General features: G+C 34.7%; 3 protein-coding genes across 4 annotated transcripts; 1 reads left to right on the forward strand and 2 right to left on the reverse strand.

Annotated features, from left to right (window-relative positions):
* Nucleotides 1-1154: 1154 nt before the first annotated feature.
* Nucleotides 1155-2688, reverse strand: LOC125608830. The gene is made up of 4 exons (XM_048779349.1): nucleotides 2612-2688; nucleotides 1951-2223; nucleotides 1714-1862; nucleotides 1155-1634 (listed from the first exon to the last, which is right to left on the reverse strand). The coding sequence occupies exons 2-4, from the start codon at nucleotides 2211-2213 to the stop codon at nucleotides 1468-1470; spliced, it is 579 nt and encodes a 192-aa protein (XP_048635306.1). The 5' UTR covers nucleotides 2214-2223; nucleotides 2612-2688; the 3' UTR covers nucleotides 1155-1467.
* Nucleotides 2689-5014: 2326 nt separating this feature from the next.
* Nucleotides 5015-6627, forward strand: LOC125608831 (pumilio homolog 5-like). 2 transcript variants are annotated; one of them, XM_048779351.1, is made up of 3 exons: nucleotides 5015-5643; nucleotides 5723-6181; nucleotides 6290-6627. In XM_048779351.1, the coding sequence occupies exons 1-3, from the start codon at nucleotides 5041-5043 to the stop codon at nucleotides 6515-6517; spliced, it is 1290 nt and encodes a 429-aa protein (XP_048635308.1). In that variant the 5' UTR covers nucleotides 5015-5040; the 3' UTR covers nucleotides 6518-6627. The 2 variants fall into 2 exon arrangements, with proteins under 2 accessions (XP_048635308.1, XP_048635307.1); XM_048779350.1 differs by having other exon boundaries at nucleotides 5723-6627.
* Nucleotides 6628-7654: 1027 nt separating this feature from the next.
* On the reverse strand, nucleotides 7655-8624 carry LOC106428826. Its single transcript, XM_048779352.1, has 3 exons — nucleotides 8571-8624; nucleotides 8425-8492; nucleotides 7655-8343 (listed from the first exon to the last, which is right to left on the reverse strand). The coding sequence occupies exons 2-3, from the start codon at nucleotides 8490-8492 to the stop codon at nucleotides 7698-7700; spliced, it is 714 nt and encodes a 237-aa protein (XP_048635309.1). The 5' UTR covers nucleotides 8571-8624; the 3' UTR covers nucleotides 7655-7697.
* Between the last annotated feature and the right edge of the window lie 7073 nt (nucleotides 8625-15697).

The raw sequence follows: 15697 nt of genomic DNA on the forward strand, positions 1-15697 counted from the left end.
TTAAAACAAATATAATTTATATATTTATTATAATATTATGATTTTTAATATTTTTATAATTATATAAAATATAAATATTGTTAATTTATTATTCAACCGTTGGTGCATTTGATAGTTAACCAATCATAAGTATCCCGCAAACGCACAAATTTCTAAACGCATAATCAATCGTACAAATCTCTTAAAACCGATAAAAACCGTAATCATTTATTTCTGCAAATTCTCGCCACCGCAACCGTAACCACTGCGTTTGAACCAGTTAGACCCCTTTAAAACCCTCAAAAATTCACAAATTCCCTTTTCTTAGGAATACTTGCGAGATAAAAAAAAGAAGAAGAATGATATCCCCACTGGTCTACGGTGTGTGTAGGCTTCCTATTTTATGTATGCTTATAATGCTTCTGTTTTGTCAAATATTTCTTTCTTAGATTAGATGCTACTTCCTTCGTCTAACGCTGACCTTCTTGTTTCTATGCAACAATCCTCTTCCCGCGCCTTCCACCTAAGCTGCGCAGGAAAAGCCTATCAACCATAGGCGTTCCTCGAGCAAGGCTCGATGGAATTGAGGTTCGATGGAATTGACGACTAGCAAATTGATCAAGTATATAGACAACAACAAAAGTTGATAGGAAAAGCCCAATAAAGAAAAGCCCAGTAGACAAACAGAGATGTGGGAGGAAGAAAGGTTAAAGAAGTAAATTTAGAGAGAAGGCAACGTGATTGTGACCAAACTAGAGATTGTGGCTTTACTGACAATATTCTCTGTACTGTTTAACCCAATTGCCCCCACGTTTTAGTGCCCCTCCTCCTTCTCCCTTCATAGATTTCTCTCGCTACTCAAGACCATAACCTTTTTTTTTGGCAACAATTTCATTTCATTCAACTTTGAAAGCCAGTACAATGGTTTATGGTGAGAGCCAAGTTATTACATTTTTCTCTTTTTAATTATTTTTTTCAAACTACAATTTTCATCTTAATAATATTAATAAAATACATACAGTAGATTTTAAGGTTAAGTAAAAGACTATATTGACCTATAAGAGAAAAGGTCAACTGACCCAAGAAAGAACCTCTTCCTCTCGCTAAGGGTTTTTAAAAGAAGATCTTTTCATTATAGTTTAGTTTTTGCTTTTTTGGAATTTGAAATCAGAAAGTTAATTATGAATCTAATGAGATCTGTTTCGTAATCAGTCTCTCACATTATAATTGTGCTCCTCAATATAAAACTTGATTTGAGAGTAATAAAAGACATTATAAAGCTTTCTTCTCTCTCTCTCTCAAGTGGTTCACTCTTTCATTTGATATCTCCTGTCTTTGTCATTGGTCTTCCTCTCTCTCATCTTTCAATTTTGCTTGCCTACTTACTTCAAGTTTGAACCTTTTTGTCCTTTTTTCTTCTCCATCACACTCTCTCAGTGTAGCTTCAGTGGACTGTTTGTTAGGGTTTGGCAGAGAGTGGGAGTGTTCTCATTTGCTAGGTAGAGGATTCGAAATTATATCATATTCTTGTGCAATGGATTTCAGAACAAGAAAGGTATGTTTCGTGTCCTCTATATTGTCGAGAAGAGCCAGCCAGATCTTTGTAACGAGCTCATCAGCTTCTTCTTTGGATTTGCCACTAACAATCAATTGGTCTGCCACCAGAAATGAACTTGAGTACATTTGGGATTCAGTAAGCAGTGTCAATGGCATACTAATAGAGAAGATAATTACCGATCATGGTTCCGTGCAGGACGCCTGAAGCAGGAGTAGTTGAAAGCTGAAGCTGATCTTTCAAGAATAAGTAAATATGTCCAAGCATTTCATCTATGTCTGTCTCCACACCTAATATGTTTTTGCTTATGTATAAAGCCATAAATCTCCTGCAAGCTAAAAAGGCTATTAAGTTCCTTGAGTCTAACTTAATACGTAGATATTTTAAGACTGAAGTTTTGAGCTATTATTATCAACCGTTTGCTTGATCCTTGGCGTATTGGTCCAGTCCATCTCTGAGTTTTGCTGGCAAGAGGATACGCCCGGTTCAGAGCAGCTTGCCATAAGCCTTCTCCACGGAACAAATCAGCCCACTGCTTTCTAACGGAGGAGATATGTTCCCAGTCTGATATTGGAACTCTGATTAATATCTCTACCAAGACATCTTCTTGAAGATAGCTAAAGGGACTATCATCTTTTATTGTTAGGACAACCTTGTCTTTGTTTCGGTTCATTGACATTTTGGCAATCCTGAAACAAACACATGTTTTACAATATGAGGAGGTCTCCAAAAATTCAAATTCGGTAACTATAGAGGGATAAAAAACACAACATTGTTTCTGATTAGCACTCATTTAGTAACTTGGTAATGCCTATTAAGAGTAACAAACACAGAAGCACATATATTCCCATAATAAGATTGTAAGACAATTGCATATGGCAAACAACAAACGATTAAAAGAATCGAACTCTATGAGTAAGATACTTCAAAAAGAAACCCTTGGATTCTTATTAATTATAGATTTAACACAATAAAATAAACATACAAAAAGATATGATCGTATCAATCTGATTCACTGGAAAGAAAAGTAACCAAAAGAATCTCTTGAAATAAGTCAAACTGAGAAAGAGAATCAACTTAATTAAAACTCGGTACGAGGTGCAGAGTGAGAAAAGCAAAGAGGAGCATCGGTTTCCATCAGCGACGATCGAATAAAGAACTTACCAGAGGTGAGGAAGTCCCTGGAGAAGAAAGAAACTAGTGTGCGAGACAGAAGAGACGACGTGGCACTGGCAGAGGAAACAAAACACACAGAGATGTGGGAACAAGACAAGACAAATAGGGAACTGAATCACATGGATCCATGACCACAGGCTCCCTGATTCGGTTTTGGTTTAATTTTAAGCCAGGCCAAACCGAAAACTGCAGTAGTTCCAAAGCCAAACCAATTCTATTTTATATCAACCAAAAAAACGTAATCAACTAAAAGCATGACTGTTTTTTTCATTACCATCTGTAAACGCAGCTTTTGCGGTTGGTATCGATTGTTGGTGTTTTACAACAATTATTCAAATGGCTTTAAACTGCTTCAAACTATTCTAAACTTTTAAATTCAAAAATTAGTTCCAGCTACCATTTGTGGAAAGATAACTTTTTTTAAAAATAATATAAATACAAAAATAAAATTTTTGATAAAATTTTTAAATTAAAATTATAAAAATATTAAAATATATCCATTATATTTTAATTAATATTATAAAAATTTAAATCAAAATATTTTCTATAAAATTTAAAAATTTAAAACAAATATAATTTATATATTTATTATAATATTATGATTTTTAATATTTTTATAATTATATAAAATATAAATATTGTTAATTTATTATTCAACCGTTGGTGCATTTGATAGTTAACCAATCATAAGTATCCCGCAAACGCACAAATTTCTAAACGCATAATCAATCGTACAAATCTCTTAAAACCGATAAAAACCGTAATCATTTATTTCTGCAAATTCTCGCCACCGCAACCGTAACCACTGCGTTTGAACCAGTTAGACCCCTTTAAAACCCTCAAAAATTCACAAATTCCCTTTTCTTAGGAATACTTGCGAGATAAAAAAAAGAAGAAGAATGATATCCCCACTGGTCTACGGTGTGTGTAGGCTTCCTATTTTATGTATGCTTATAATGCTTCTGTTTTGTCAAATATTTCTTTCTTAGATTAGATGCTACTTCCTTCGTCTAACGCTGACCTTCTTGTTTCTATGCAACAATCCTCTTCCCGCGCCTTCCACCTAAGCTGCGCAGGAAAAGCCTATCAACCATAGGCGTTCCTCGAGCAAGGCTCGATGGAATTGAGGTTCGATGGAATTGACGACTAGCAAATTGATCAAGTATATAGACAACAACAAAAGTTGATAGGAAAAGCCCAATAAAGAAAAGCCCAGTAGACAAACAGAGATGTGGGAGGAAGAAAGGTTAAAGAAGTAAATTTAGAGAGAAGGCAACGTGATTGTGACCAAACTAGAGATTGTGGCTTTACTGACAATATTCTCTGTACTGTTTAACCCAATTGCCCCCACGTTTTAGTGCCCCTCCTCCTTCTCCCTTCATAGATTTCTCTCGCTACTCAAGACCATAACCTTTTTTTTTGGCAACAATTTCATTTCATTCAACTTTGAAAGCCAGTACAATGGTTTATGGTGAGAGCCAAGTTATTACATTTTTCTCTTTTTAATTATTTTTTTCAAACTACAATTTTCATCTTAATAATATTAATAAAATACATACAGTAGATTTTAAGGTTAAGTAAAAGACTATATTGACCTATAAGAGAAAAGGTCAACTGACCCAAGAAAGAACCTCTTCCTCTCGCTAAGGGTTTTTTAAAAAGAAGATCTTTTCATTATAGTTTAGTTTTTGCTTTTTTGGAATTTGAAATCAGAAAGTTAATTATGAATCTAATGAGATCTGTTTCGTAATCAGTCTCTCACATTATAATTGTGCTCCTCAATATAAAACTTGATTTGAGAGTAATAAAAGACATTATAAAGCTTTCTTCTCTCTCTCTCTCAAGTGGTTCACTCTTTCATTTGATATCTCCTGTCTTTGTCATTGGTCTTCCTCTCTCTCATCTTTCAATTTTGCTTGCCTACTTACTTCAAGTTTGAACCTTTTTGTCCTTTTTTCTTCTCCATCACACTCTCTCAGTGTAGCTTCAGTGGACTGTTTGTTAGGGTTTGGCAGAGAGTGGGAGTGTTCTCATTTGCAAGATGATCCTTGTAAGTTCTTGCTGATGGTTGTTTGGGTTGACTAAACTTTTTTTAGCTTGTGAAATGGTAGAATCGTGTCTGAAATTTTTCGATCCTTGATTGTCGATTACACATAGACTCAAAAATAAACGTTGATCATTGAAAGTTTGGGATCAAGTTCTCAGCTTTTTGATTCTCTTATGGACTAAGGTTTTAGCTTTACCCTTTTTGGGTTAGGTAGTATTATTATTATGTAATCAATCACCTTGTCTGAAAATTTTGAATTTGTTTTGGTTGATGTATAGAAAGTATGACGACGCAGAGCGCTATGAGGATGGTGGAAGGTGATCATGTAAAAAGTTGGCAGGCTTCCTCTAGGGATCATCCCACTGGGATATTTGGTTCACATGATATGGCTGTTGAAGATTTAAGGTTCCTTATGGAAAGAAATAGATTGGATAGTAGTGGAAGTGATCATACAGGTAAGATCCCTAGTAGGAGTGGGAGCGCGCCGCCTAGCATGGAAGGTTCATTTGCAGCTCTTAGGAATCTCTTGAAACATCAGGAAGGTAGTTTTAGTAGGTCTATTGAGAATTATGGCTCTGAAGAAGAGATACGTAGCGATCCTGGTTATGTAGCTTACTATCTGTCCAACATCAACTTGAACCCGAGGCTCCCTCCTCCGTTGATCTCACGTGAGAATCAGCACTTGCTGCGTCATTTGGGTGGTGATGGTAATAACCTGAGTCCAACAGCGTCTTGGGATGATATGGGGGTAAGATCTTCCTTGCTTGCTTCTAGAACTGCGCTTTCTACACATAGAGAGGAGCCTGAGGACGAGGCTTCTTCTGGTGAACAGCTGACTTTTGCTTCTTTGCCTGGTCGTCGTAAGAGCTTTGCTGATATCATTCAGGTACTGCTTGATTCTATCACTTAATTTAATTTTACATTAAAGAAGATTCTCTCTTTTAACGCTTTCTTTTGTGTTCAAGCGGCCTCATTCGGCAGGGAACCATCCAACAGCAGAAGACATACATGCCATTTCTTCTGGTATAGCTTCAGAAAGGACAAGAAGAGTACCAGAGTCTGATATAAGTGTGGTGAATCTTCTGAGGGAGACAGATTCTCTCTCCATGGAGGCTATTGCTAGTGAAGATCCTTTTACCTCTGAGTTGAGCTCACAAAGTTCAACCAACACTCAGAATGAGAGATCAAATGCGAGGGTAGGGAGCCGCGAGGACAACAATCTATCTGCTTTTGGTGCTTCTGGTCCATCCTCTGCTGCTTCTAGAATGAGGGGGAACCAAGAAGAGCCAAGGAGAATGCCTGTGCAATATACACCTTCATCATACCAGGTTCAAGCTACTTCACCACAACAAATGACCTATCCGAGGATGGGTGGTGGTACACACGACATGATGCAGAACTTGCCTAGGATTGCAACTGGAGAGGTACATTCGAGTTTCCAATCTCCTCATGGTTTGGCATCGCCTCCTATGTATACATCAACCGCAGCTTATATGACATCTCTGAGCCCGTTTTACAATCATAACTTTCAGTCCTCGGGTATGTACCTCCCTCAGTATGGTTATAGCGGTTACCCTCCTGCCTCTGGTGTTGTCCCTCAGTATATGAGTGGATACCCATCTCATGAAGCCACTGTTCCTATGCCATATGATATCTCATCGCCTTCTTCGGGCTACAACAACTCCTTCTCTCGTGAATCCTTTTCACCTACTGCACAGAACACTCCTCTCGTGTTATTCAACAAAAATGAAAGTAAATGACTTTTCCAATCCATTATTTTGAAATCTGTTGTTATTTGTTTATGATTGTTATTTGTTTATGATTCTACATACCTTTCTTTATAAAATCTAATAAGCAAAGTATCGCAATATTGTCAAAATCTTTTTAAAAATTGGATGAGATATAATTAAATAATAGGTCAGTTTCTTCTGAAATCATCCGAGTGAATCATTTTGCTTTGTGCTCCTCCACTACCAAGTCTAGTCTCATACCATATAAAACAATTTACCATATCACGAGTTCGTGATTCTTGTTTTCATGATAGGAAATCTGCAATAATATCTTCCAATCCTTTGTGTTTGTCTCTGTTATCACAACAACTACAATCTGTCACAGCCCATCATTTTTCAAAATCTCCAGTCGTTACTAAACCAAAGGTTGTGCTCTTCGCAATGTCCGCATCAATGGTGGTCTTGCGGGCATAGAACATGACACACAAACTCAATGCAAATACAAAATAATAACAATTAACAATGCAAACAAATACACGAAGAGTGAGCATAAATTCAAATGATAATAAAAACACAAAAGATTTCAAGATTGATAAACGCAACATTGGTATCCAAATTTTTCATTGAGAACATGCAAATCTTTTTGTTCCATGGTGAACTTGTTTATTAAACCATTAGCATCACAACAATTTTGATGAATTGCATCAACGAGTAAATCGATCAGAAGTTTTGTTTCCTCTGGTCTCCATTGATTATACCCACTTTTTTAGTTATTCTTTTGTGAATCCCCCATTAGCTAGTTATATAATAATAATATTACAAGATAAAAATAATAAACTAGAAAAGAATCGTAAATGAAATATGAATGAAGAACTAATGCATATAATCATAGAATTATACATGACATATAGGTACATCAAATAAAAACTAGAAGAAAGTCAAAACTCTAATATGTACCTCAGAGCTGCAATTTTTTTAGAAGCTTCCGAATTGTTATGTCTTCACATGGATAATGGATAATTACGAATACAACAACACAATATTGTAACACGATACTATCTCTATTATGTAATACCTCTAGATAAACTCTAAAAAAGTTTATAATTATCTGCTCTCAGAAAATCTATACTACTCTATAAAACTCGTGGTATATTTTAAGAAAATCTAAATTCTTTTAAAATTTGTTAAATTGTTTTTACAATAAAAATCATCAAAAATCTTCTAAACTCACAAACCAATAATAGCCCCTAAGACTACGAGCACAAACCTCCTTGTTCAATTCGTTCAAGAGAGGCCTAAGCAGCTCACTATTAATAGTCTTATCAAGTTTTATCACTTGAGAATTTGTTTCAAAGAGAGACTTCCACAGGGGAAGAATCTCAGACTCTATTGCTTCCCTAGCAAACCCATTTGCCTCTGAAACATCCTTGACAGACCTCAAATTCTCCTCTAGCTTCTGCAGCTCTTGGTTGTATTGCTCCAAAACAGACGGTTTCACTAGGCAACCAATTTCGAGAGTGGAAACAATGTGAGCCAAACCTCTGATGGCAGAAACAAAATCCTGTCGGAACGTCCCCATCAGTTTTGACTGAGTGGATTTTCCACCGTCAATGTAGACGAGATTCTTGGGTTTGATATATGTTGCATACACGAGTTGTATAACACGGTACAATCGTCTTACCGCGGGACCACGACGATCCATCTTTGTTTTAAACAATGTAAAAAAACAGAAGTACGTCATAGAACGTCTGTCATCGGATAATATGAACATTGCTTCAGCCATAAAGAGCGAGAGCTCAACTCCGAGTCGCGCAGCTTCTTCTTTCTGCTCTTTCTCTTTGGTGACATCAGTAGTCCTGTAAATAAATAAATAAATAAATATAAGAAAAGTAAGGGATTTAGACTTCCTCTCAAAGGGAATGAATATCATCACTGACCCATTAGTGAAAGGGGAACATCTAGACTGTGGTAGTCTCTTTGTGTGACGGATAACAAGGTCAGTCATCTGTTTCAAGATACAAATAATCAAATTTAGAGTCAAAATTTCTTATCTAAATCGAGCAATGTAAATATGGAGAAGAACCCTAGATCGTTACTGTAGCCTCTAATTTTTTATCGACTGAAAACTAAAGATTCGAATCAAGGCTTCGATTCCTTTTTTATCCTTTTTTTTGTTGAGACGGTCAAAACTGATTTGTCATCTGACCGCCTCTGTTTACGGTTTTAGCATTTATCTAAAATTTAATGTAGATAAAAATAATCTCAACCATTCACACAATTATCTCAACCGTTTTTAGAATTTTAATTGATGGACAAATCTAAAAATAGTTTTGTAGTATTATAAAATTTGACTAGAATGATCAAGAAAAAAATTGACTAGAATAATCACTATATACACAAAGAATGATAAATAATATTATATTTACATAAAAAACGTATTTTGTAAAAAAAAAAAATTTGGAAACTTATTCATGTAAAACCAATGTCATACACTCTTGTGGAGAGGGAAAGCTAGTTATTGTAAAATTACTTTTCGAATTTAATCTTTTAGCTTATAAAATAGGATACAAATGACAAAAGTCAGAATCGTTTTCTCAAAAAAATATTAATAAATTAAAATAGCAACTTTTAAAAATTGCTTAGATTTGCTTTTAATATTACAAACTAGATTCCAATTCACACTTCTAAAGTGTGGAATTCTTTTTTTTTTGTAAAATTTAGTTAGAGAGTTGATATACTTTTTGTTTTTTTTATCTAATTTATATTTTTATTATAACTAAATTTTACAGTTTAAGTTGTAAAAATTATCTCATCAAATCAGTAACAATAACAACAATATATTAATATCTACAAACTTCTCCAGGATATTTTTGGTTTTTATTTACAAAATGTAATTTAATTTAAACTATCTATCTATACTATTATTTAAGAATTGATTTCGCTTATTTATTACATTTTTTATGATTTTAGGATAAATCACTAGTTCAATTAATTTATATTATTAGAAAATATTTTAATATATATTTATTTATCATATAACTAAACTTATTTATGATTAAGTTATTCTTTAATTTTTAGTTTCAATTGTTGTATATTTTGATTTACGTTACTAATTTTATTTGACAATATACACAAAATGTTCTTTGAATGATTATTTGATCAGCGGACAGAAGCATATGGCCTTTAACAGATCATGGATCCTACACAGTTGAAAGCGGGTACTGGTTGGCAGCCAACAATTTCAACGCGTCTATGTCTGCTTTATCTCCAGGTGAAAAGACGATCATTGATCCGAAGAAGAAGATTTGAAAATTCAAAACTCTGCCTAAGATAAGAATGTTTATATGGCGAGCTGTCTCTAGAGCGTTAGCAGTAGCAGATAGACTTCAAACAAGAGGTGTGTGTAAGATTAACTTTTATGATTTCAATTATGAAATCTACCCAAGACCAAAATAGATTTATCTTAATTCAACCTTACTAGTTTTTCTAAAAGAAGAAGAGAGAAACACTAACCTTGATCCATGCTTGGATACAATTCCACCAATTGATCTTCTCGATCCTTAACCTTTGACTTTCAAGATTCCTTTGATGGAGAGGAATCAACCGTGTCTTTCTCTCTTTGACATTGTCTTTTGTTACGTTAATATTATTACCAAGGAGGGAACATGTGGGTTATATATTATGTAAATGGTTGTGATGGTAATGGTTGTGATGGTTCACGACAATTACCATGTAACCACTTTTCTATGTAGCCACATTTTATGTAACCCCCATTTATATGTATATAGTATCATCTTTATGTAGTTTATATAAACCAACTACAAATACTATATACACATATAAATAAACAATAGAGAAATACACTAATACTAAAATGGTAAGGATAAAGGGTTATCAATACACCCGATACTAATATTTTAATTGAAACCAATCTATCACGGTATCGTCTTTTATATTAGAATCCATAACATTAATATGAACTTGATCTTTATACTGAACCAATAGACACATATGTCATATAAGAATATAAATATTCTTACAGTGTGCTGATAGACATGGAATGCAAGCAGTGCAACAATGAAATCGACTCTATAAATCATGCTTTGTTTGAGTGTATTCCAGCGCAAGACATTTTACGGATTGTTAACTTTCCTCCGTCTACAACGCCAGCTAGAAGTCTCGGTGATAATATGAGTATAGCTCTGGAGTTAATGCATGACTGTTCTGTTCCCGGAAACCTCTAGGAGAGCCATTCCATGGCTGCTATGGACGATATGGAAGAACCGCAACTCGCTGGCACACAAACTGCTATAGATTCTGTAATACTCATATTTTCCAAAATAAAATAACAAATAATAATTCTGAAATCTTTATTTATTAATCTTCATAAATCATCTCCAAACACCATAAATCTAATAAATAGTTATAAATCCAGATAATCGAATAAATTCCAAAAATACGATAAAAGCATAAAATCAAGTCAATAAAAGAAAGAAATAAAACGCCCAAAAACATCAATCACTCATGTCAGTCTGTCTCACTTGAAAGAGAGAAAAAAAAAGAGGTGAGTAACAGGAAGGTCACTCAGTGAGGTATAGGATGTCAAACACGCAAACTACTGACTCGAGTAAATAAAACTTCCACTATAAAAGTGTAGCTCTAACATGAACAACCAAGATGCCTAAACCACCATACACAACACACGATGCGCTGATAGAGTGCATAACTAGATCACGCACTCCGCATTCTCTTTATATGGATATATAAATGTGCATCGTCGCTAGTACAGTTTGTCTCTCTACCCCGTCCACCCCAGTAACGTCGATGGTACAAAGGTTTTTGCACTACATGCCCAACACAAGTAGCATCGCTAGCCCAGATATCTCTGAACCCTCGCCCGCACAATCACAGCAGCGTCGCTAGCCAAACATCTTTGAGCCCCACCACGCACATAGTCCCTACTCATAATTATGTATACATATATACACATATATACCATATTCTAACAACCACAATCTAATCAACGTTTGAATCCTCTAGACCCCTAGTTCTGGTTTACAATGAATGAAATAACTATCAATCACGACTCATACATGATTCGAAATCTGAATTAACATAGGATGAATTCTACACTAGTACGAAATTATGGAATAGATCATAACCTTAACCAAGATCGGAGGTATATCAGGAAATGCTAGGATACCGATGTGCCTTGTACAAACAAGACTTGGTCTAGGCCATTACTGTCCAAGTCAATTAACCCGAAAGATCATGTTTGTTCCTGCGCATGACATATTAGGGTTTATGTTCCAAGGATTGCTTGCGCTACAAGAAATATAGGATGTACCACTTAATTAACAAAGCTCAAGCTCACGGTAATATATACTTCATCTCCGATGACATGACTTACTCCTCCTTGTGGCTCGTGAAGCCGTGATCAACGATGGTGGTGGTTGGTGTTAAACACCGCAGCTCCATTTATGGTCACGTCTTTTCTACGTCTAGTACGTAACTACCACAAGCACTGCCAACAAAATTATTATCACAAAGCTTTGTCTCTGTTGATTACAGCTATGGTATTTGGTGGTGATAATAACATGACGTACCAATATTGAAGCACATAATCGGATGTGGTGATCGAGAGTGAGTGACGTAAGTCGTGATGGAACGTGACGGCTCCGGTTTCACTTTCTCATCTCGTCTTGATCACATTCCCACAACACCAATCACAACAACGATGGCTCTTCTCCAGTGATGGAAGAGAACTTTGATTTGATGAGAAAAGGTGGATGGAGAAGAAAATGGTTCAGGGATGGTTGAATCTCCATTGACGGCACATAGCTTTAGGTTTTTTAGGAGGAGACTTATAATTAACAATTAAATATATAATTAAGCATATGGTTTTACAAAACCACTAAGAAATAACGATTTAGGTTGTGGTCCAATAATTAATCAAAACCGGGTCGTTACAGAATCGTTGGTGGATCAGGCGCTGGAGGAAGCTACAATCTGGACTGGAGTTAACAAGAGTAATGGACCAAGCTTGATTCATCCTTCTTCCATAGAAAGTATGTCAACGCTGGCAGGCTCCCATCACAGCCAGGGTAAAATGCAACGTCAACTCCAACTGGAGAAATGCGTCATCCTTAGATCACAAGAGACCATCAAGTTGATGTTCTGCATCATGCCCGAGACGCTTTTACTCCATCCCCGAACAGATTGACTGCAGAACTTCGCTGTATTATCTGGTCCCTTCGGAGTTTGGGGGATTTGGGCTTCAAGGATGTAGTGATCGGGGTTGACAACCAGGAGGCCATAAAAGAAATTTCTAATGCTTCAGCATGGCCACGCTACAGATCATTCTTGGATACGATTGCAGGTTTGCGCAATTGTTTCGAAGCTGTACACTTTGAACAGGAATCGATGAAGACCAATTTCATTGCTCGGGATATTTCTCGGAGTGTTCTTAGAGATGGCAGATATCGGACCTACTTGGCGCTAGGAGGACCAGCATGGCTGCATAACAGGATCAGGAATGAAGCTCTAACCATTGAATGTTAAATCTTTCCCTTAAGATCTTTCTATTGGTTTTTGAGCTTTGTTCTGTTTTTCATTTGGTTGTACTTCCTTGTGATACACTGCACTACCTCTTAATTGAGTTCAGACGTTTTAAGAAAAGGAATGATTGTTTGAAGTTCATTAGACCAAGTCTCTTTCGCCTTCGACTTTCCTTGAATTTTCTCAATCTTAGCTTCATTATCACTAGTCTTTCTCTTTATTACATATTTTTCCTTAATTTTCTCTGCTCTTTTTCTACACCTAACTTCTCTCTTTTAGCCTTCTTAGCGTCCTCACCTGCTTCTGCAAGTGCTTTCATTCTCGCAACCGTCTCTTTGTTTATTTATTCCAGCCTCTCTTAGCTGTTGTTCTTTGTTTCTTTGGCTTCCTCAATCTCAGAATTTCAGCTGCAACCCTTGTGTTAGCTTATTCTCCAGCCTTACGAGCACACTTGCTAGGCTCATCATACTCCTCTACTGTCACAATTAGGTTTGAAGACAATCAACATTTTTTGTCTTCAATTCATGTTCACTCTTGAAAGGCCTTGATGGCAGCTAATGCCAAACTCTCTGATGTTTTAGAGCATCTCCAATGGTAAGCTTCTTTTTCTTTACTTCAAAAATGCAAAAAAATGAAGCACATCTTCTCTAATAGTTTGTTTCATTTCTTTCTTGTAAAGGAAAGATTCCAAGTATATTCAATGTTCATTTTATTATTAATTATTAATAACACTTTGTACTTTTTCATATTTAGTAATTTTACCTAATTTTTTTTTGTTTTAACAATAATCCAACACAATTATTATTTAATATAAATTAAACATTACTATATAAGAAATTTATTACATAACATGAATAAACAAACACATAATACCATATTTTGTAAAAAAAACATCTTACATATAATTTTTTAAATAATTAATAAAAGTGTTTAGAAGAAAAATGTGAGTTTATTTATCTCCCATTATTTTTAAAAGAATTAAAGCTCTTAAAATGAATATCCTCATGTTTTTCAATATAAATATCCAATTATATGAAAAGAATAGTCAAAATTTTGAAATTGATTGGATAATATTAATACATATTATTTATTTCGACAAAAAATAAGAATAAATAAAAATTAAGAACCAATTTATAATTTAGAAAAATCATGTTTAAAAAATGAAGCAATGAACAGTATTGTTTCAAATTTGAAGCACTGTTCATTGCTTCATTTTAAATCAAGAAATAAAACATCATTGGAGCACAGTTTGCTTCAAAACGAAGCAAAAAACTAGAAAATGAAATATTATTGGAGATGGTTTTAGCAGCCTCGTTTTCTTTCTAAGCTGCAAATAAACTGTTTTTCGTTGTAATTGGTCCAGACTTTCCCTTGGACTCAGCAAGAACATTTTTATTGAGTCATGTACTGTTTTTTTTCTTTCTCAAGTTTCAATCTCAAGGAAGACAAGTCTACCTTTTAAGCATTTTCCTTCATATGTTGTTTTCTCGATATTCACATTCACTTCTTCGAGTTCCTTTTTTTGCTAAAGGAACAATTGTTTGGATAATGTATGGACATGTCCTGTAATGAGATCTCCATGGTTACTGCCAAGTCCCATGTGTCCTCCTCCAGCTTGGATGTTTGATTACTGCGTTCTACATAGATCAAGTAACCTAATGTGCATGCACGCTACCACAATCGAACGATATATCGATGTAGCATTTTATGATCGAATCTACAGAGAACTAAAGATTTATAACACCAAAAATACGCAAGTTTTTTTAATCTAAGCAAATAGGAAAATGAAATGAATCTAAACTAATGAAATAGAATGACAACTAAAAACAACTATAAGATAAACAAAAAGACAAGTTCTTAGGTCAAAGTTATTGATTAAAAAGATCAAATGCTATCTCATGATGCTTAAACAAACAATTGCTAATTTTTGGACTTAAGATCACTAATTTAAGCTAATCCACTCATGTGGCAATAACTCCTATACTAATCAAGTTCTTAACATCAATTCCTATTGGTTAATTAACATCAAGTATGCATGAATTTCAAGTCTTAATAATCACTAAATATCTCTAGCATCAACTCCCCTTGGCTAAAAGTAACTAAAGCACATTGATTAGTTCATTCAAATATTTCATCGAATAGCTTCTAGGCATGAAACAACATATGATCTAGATTATAGTTTTCCAACCTTAATCTAGCATTAATCACATCAATCAAGTAGAGATCATAGAGATTAAATCATCCTAATCTACTAAACCCAAAAACTCTTAAGAGTATTAGGGTATGACTGGTTTTCCCGCTACCACCCGCAAACGCAGCTTTTGCGGTTGGTAGCGGTTGCTGGCGTTTTGCAACAATCGCTCAAACCGCTCTAAACCGCTCCAAATCGCTCCAAATCGCTCTGAACCTCATAAATTCAAAAGCTGGTTCCAGCTAGCGTTTGCGGTTACGGGCGTTTGCGGGAGGATAAAAAAAAATTATTTTTTTTCCAAAACAATATAAATACAAAAATAAAAAAATTCAATAAAAAAATTAAACTGAAATTATAAAAATGCTAAAATATATCAATTAAATTTTAATTAATATTATAAAACTTTAAAATAAAAGTATTTTCTATATTTTTAAAAAATTTAAACTATAACTTTCTAAATA

The sequence above is a fragment of the Brassica napus genome, chromosome A5 (assembly GCF_020379485.1).
Source record: "Brassica napus cultivar Da-Ae chromosome A5, Da-Ae, whole genome shotgun sequence".
Lineage (NCBI taxonomy): Eukaryota > Viridiplantae > Streptophyta > Magnoliopsida > Brassicales > Brassicaceae > Brassica > Brassica napus.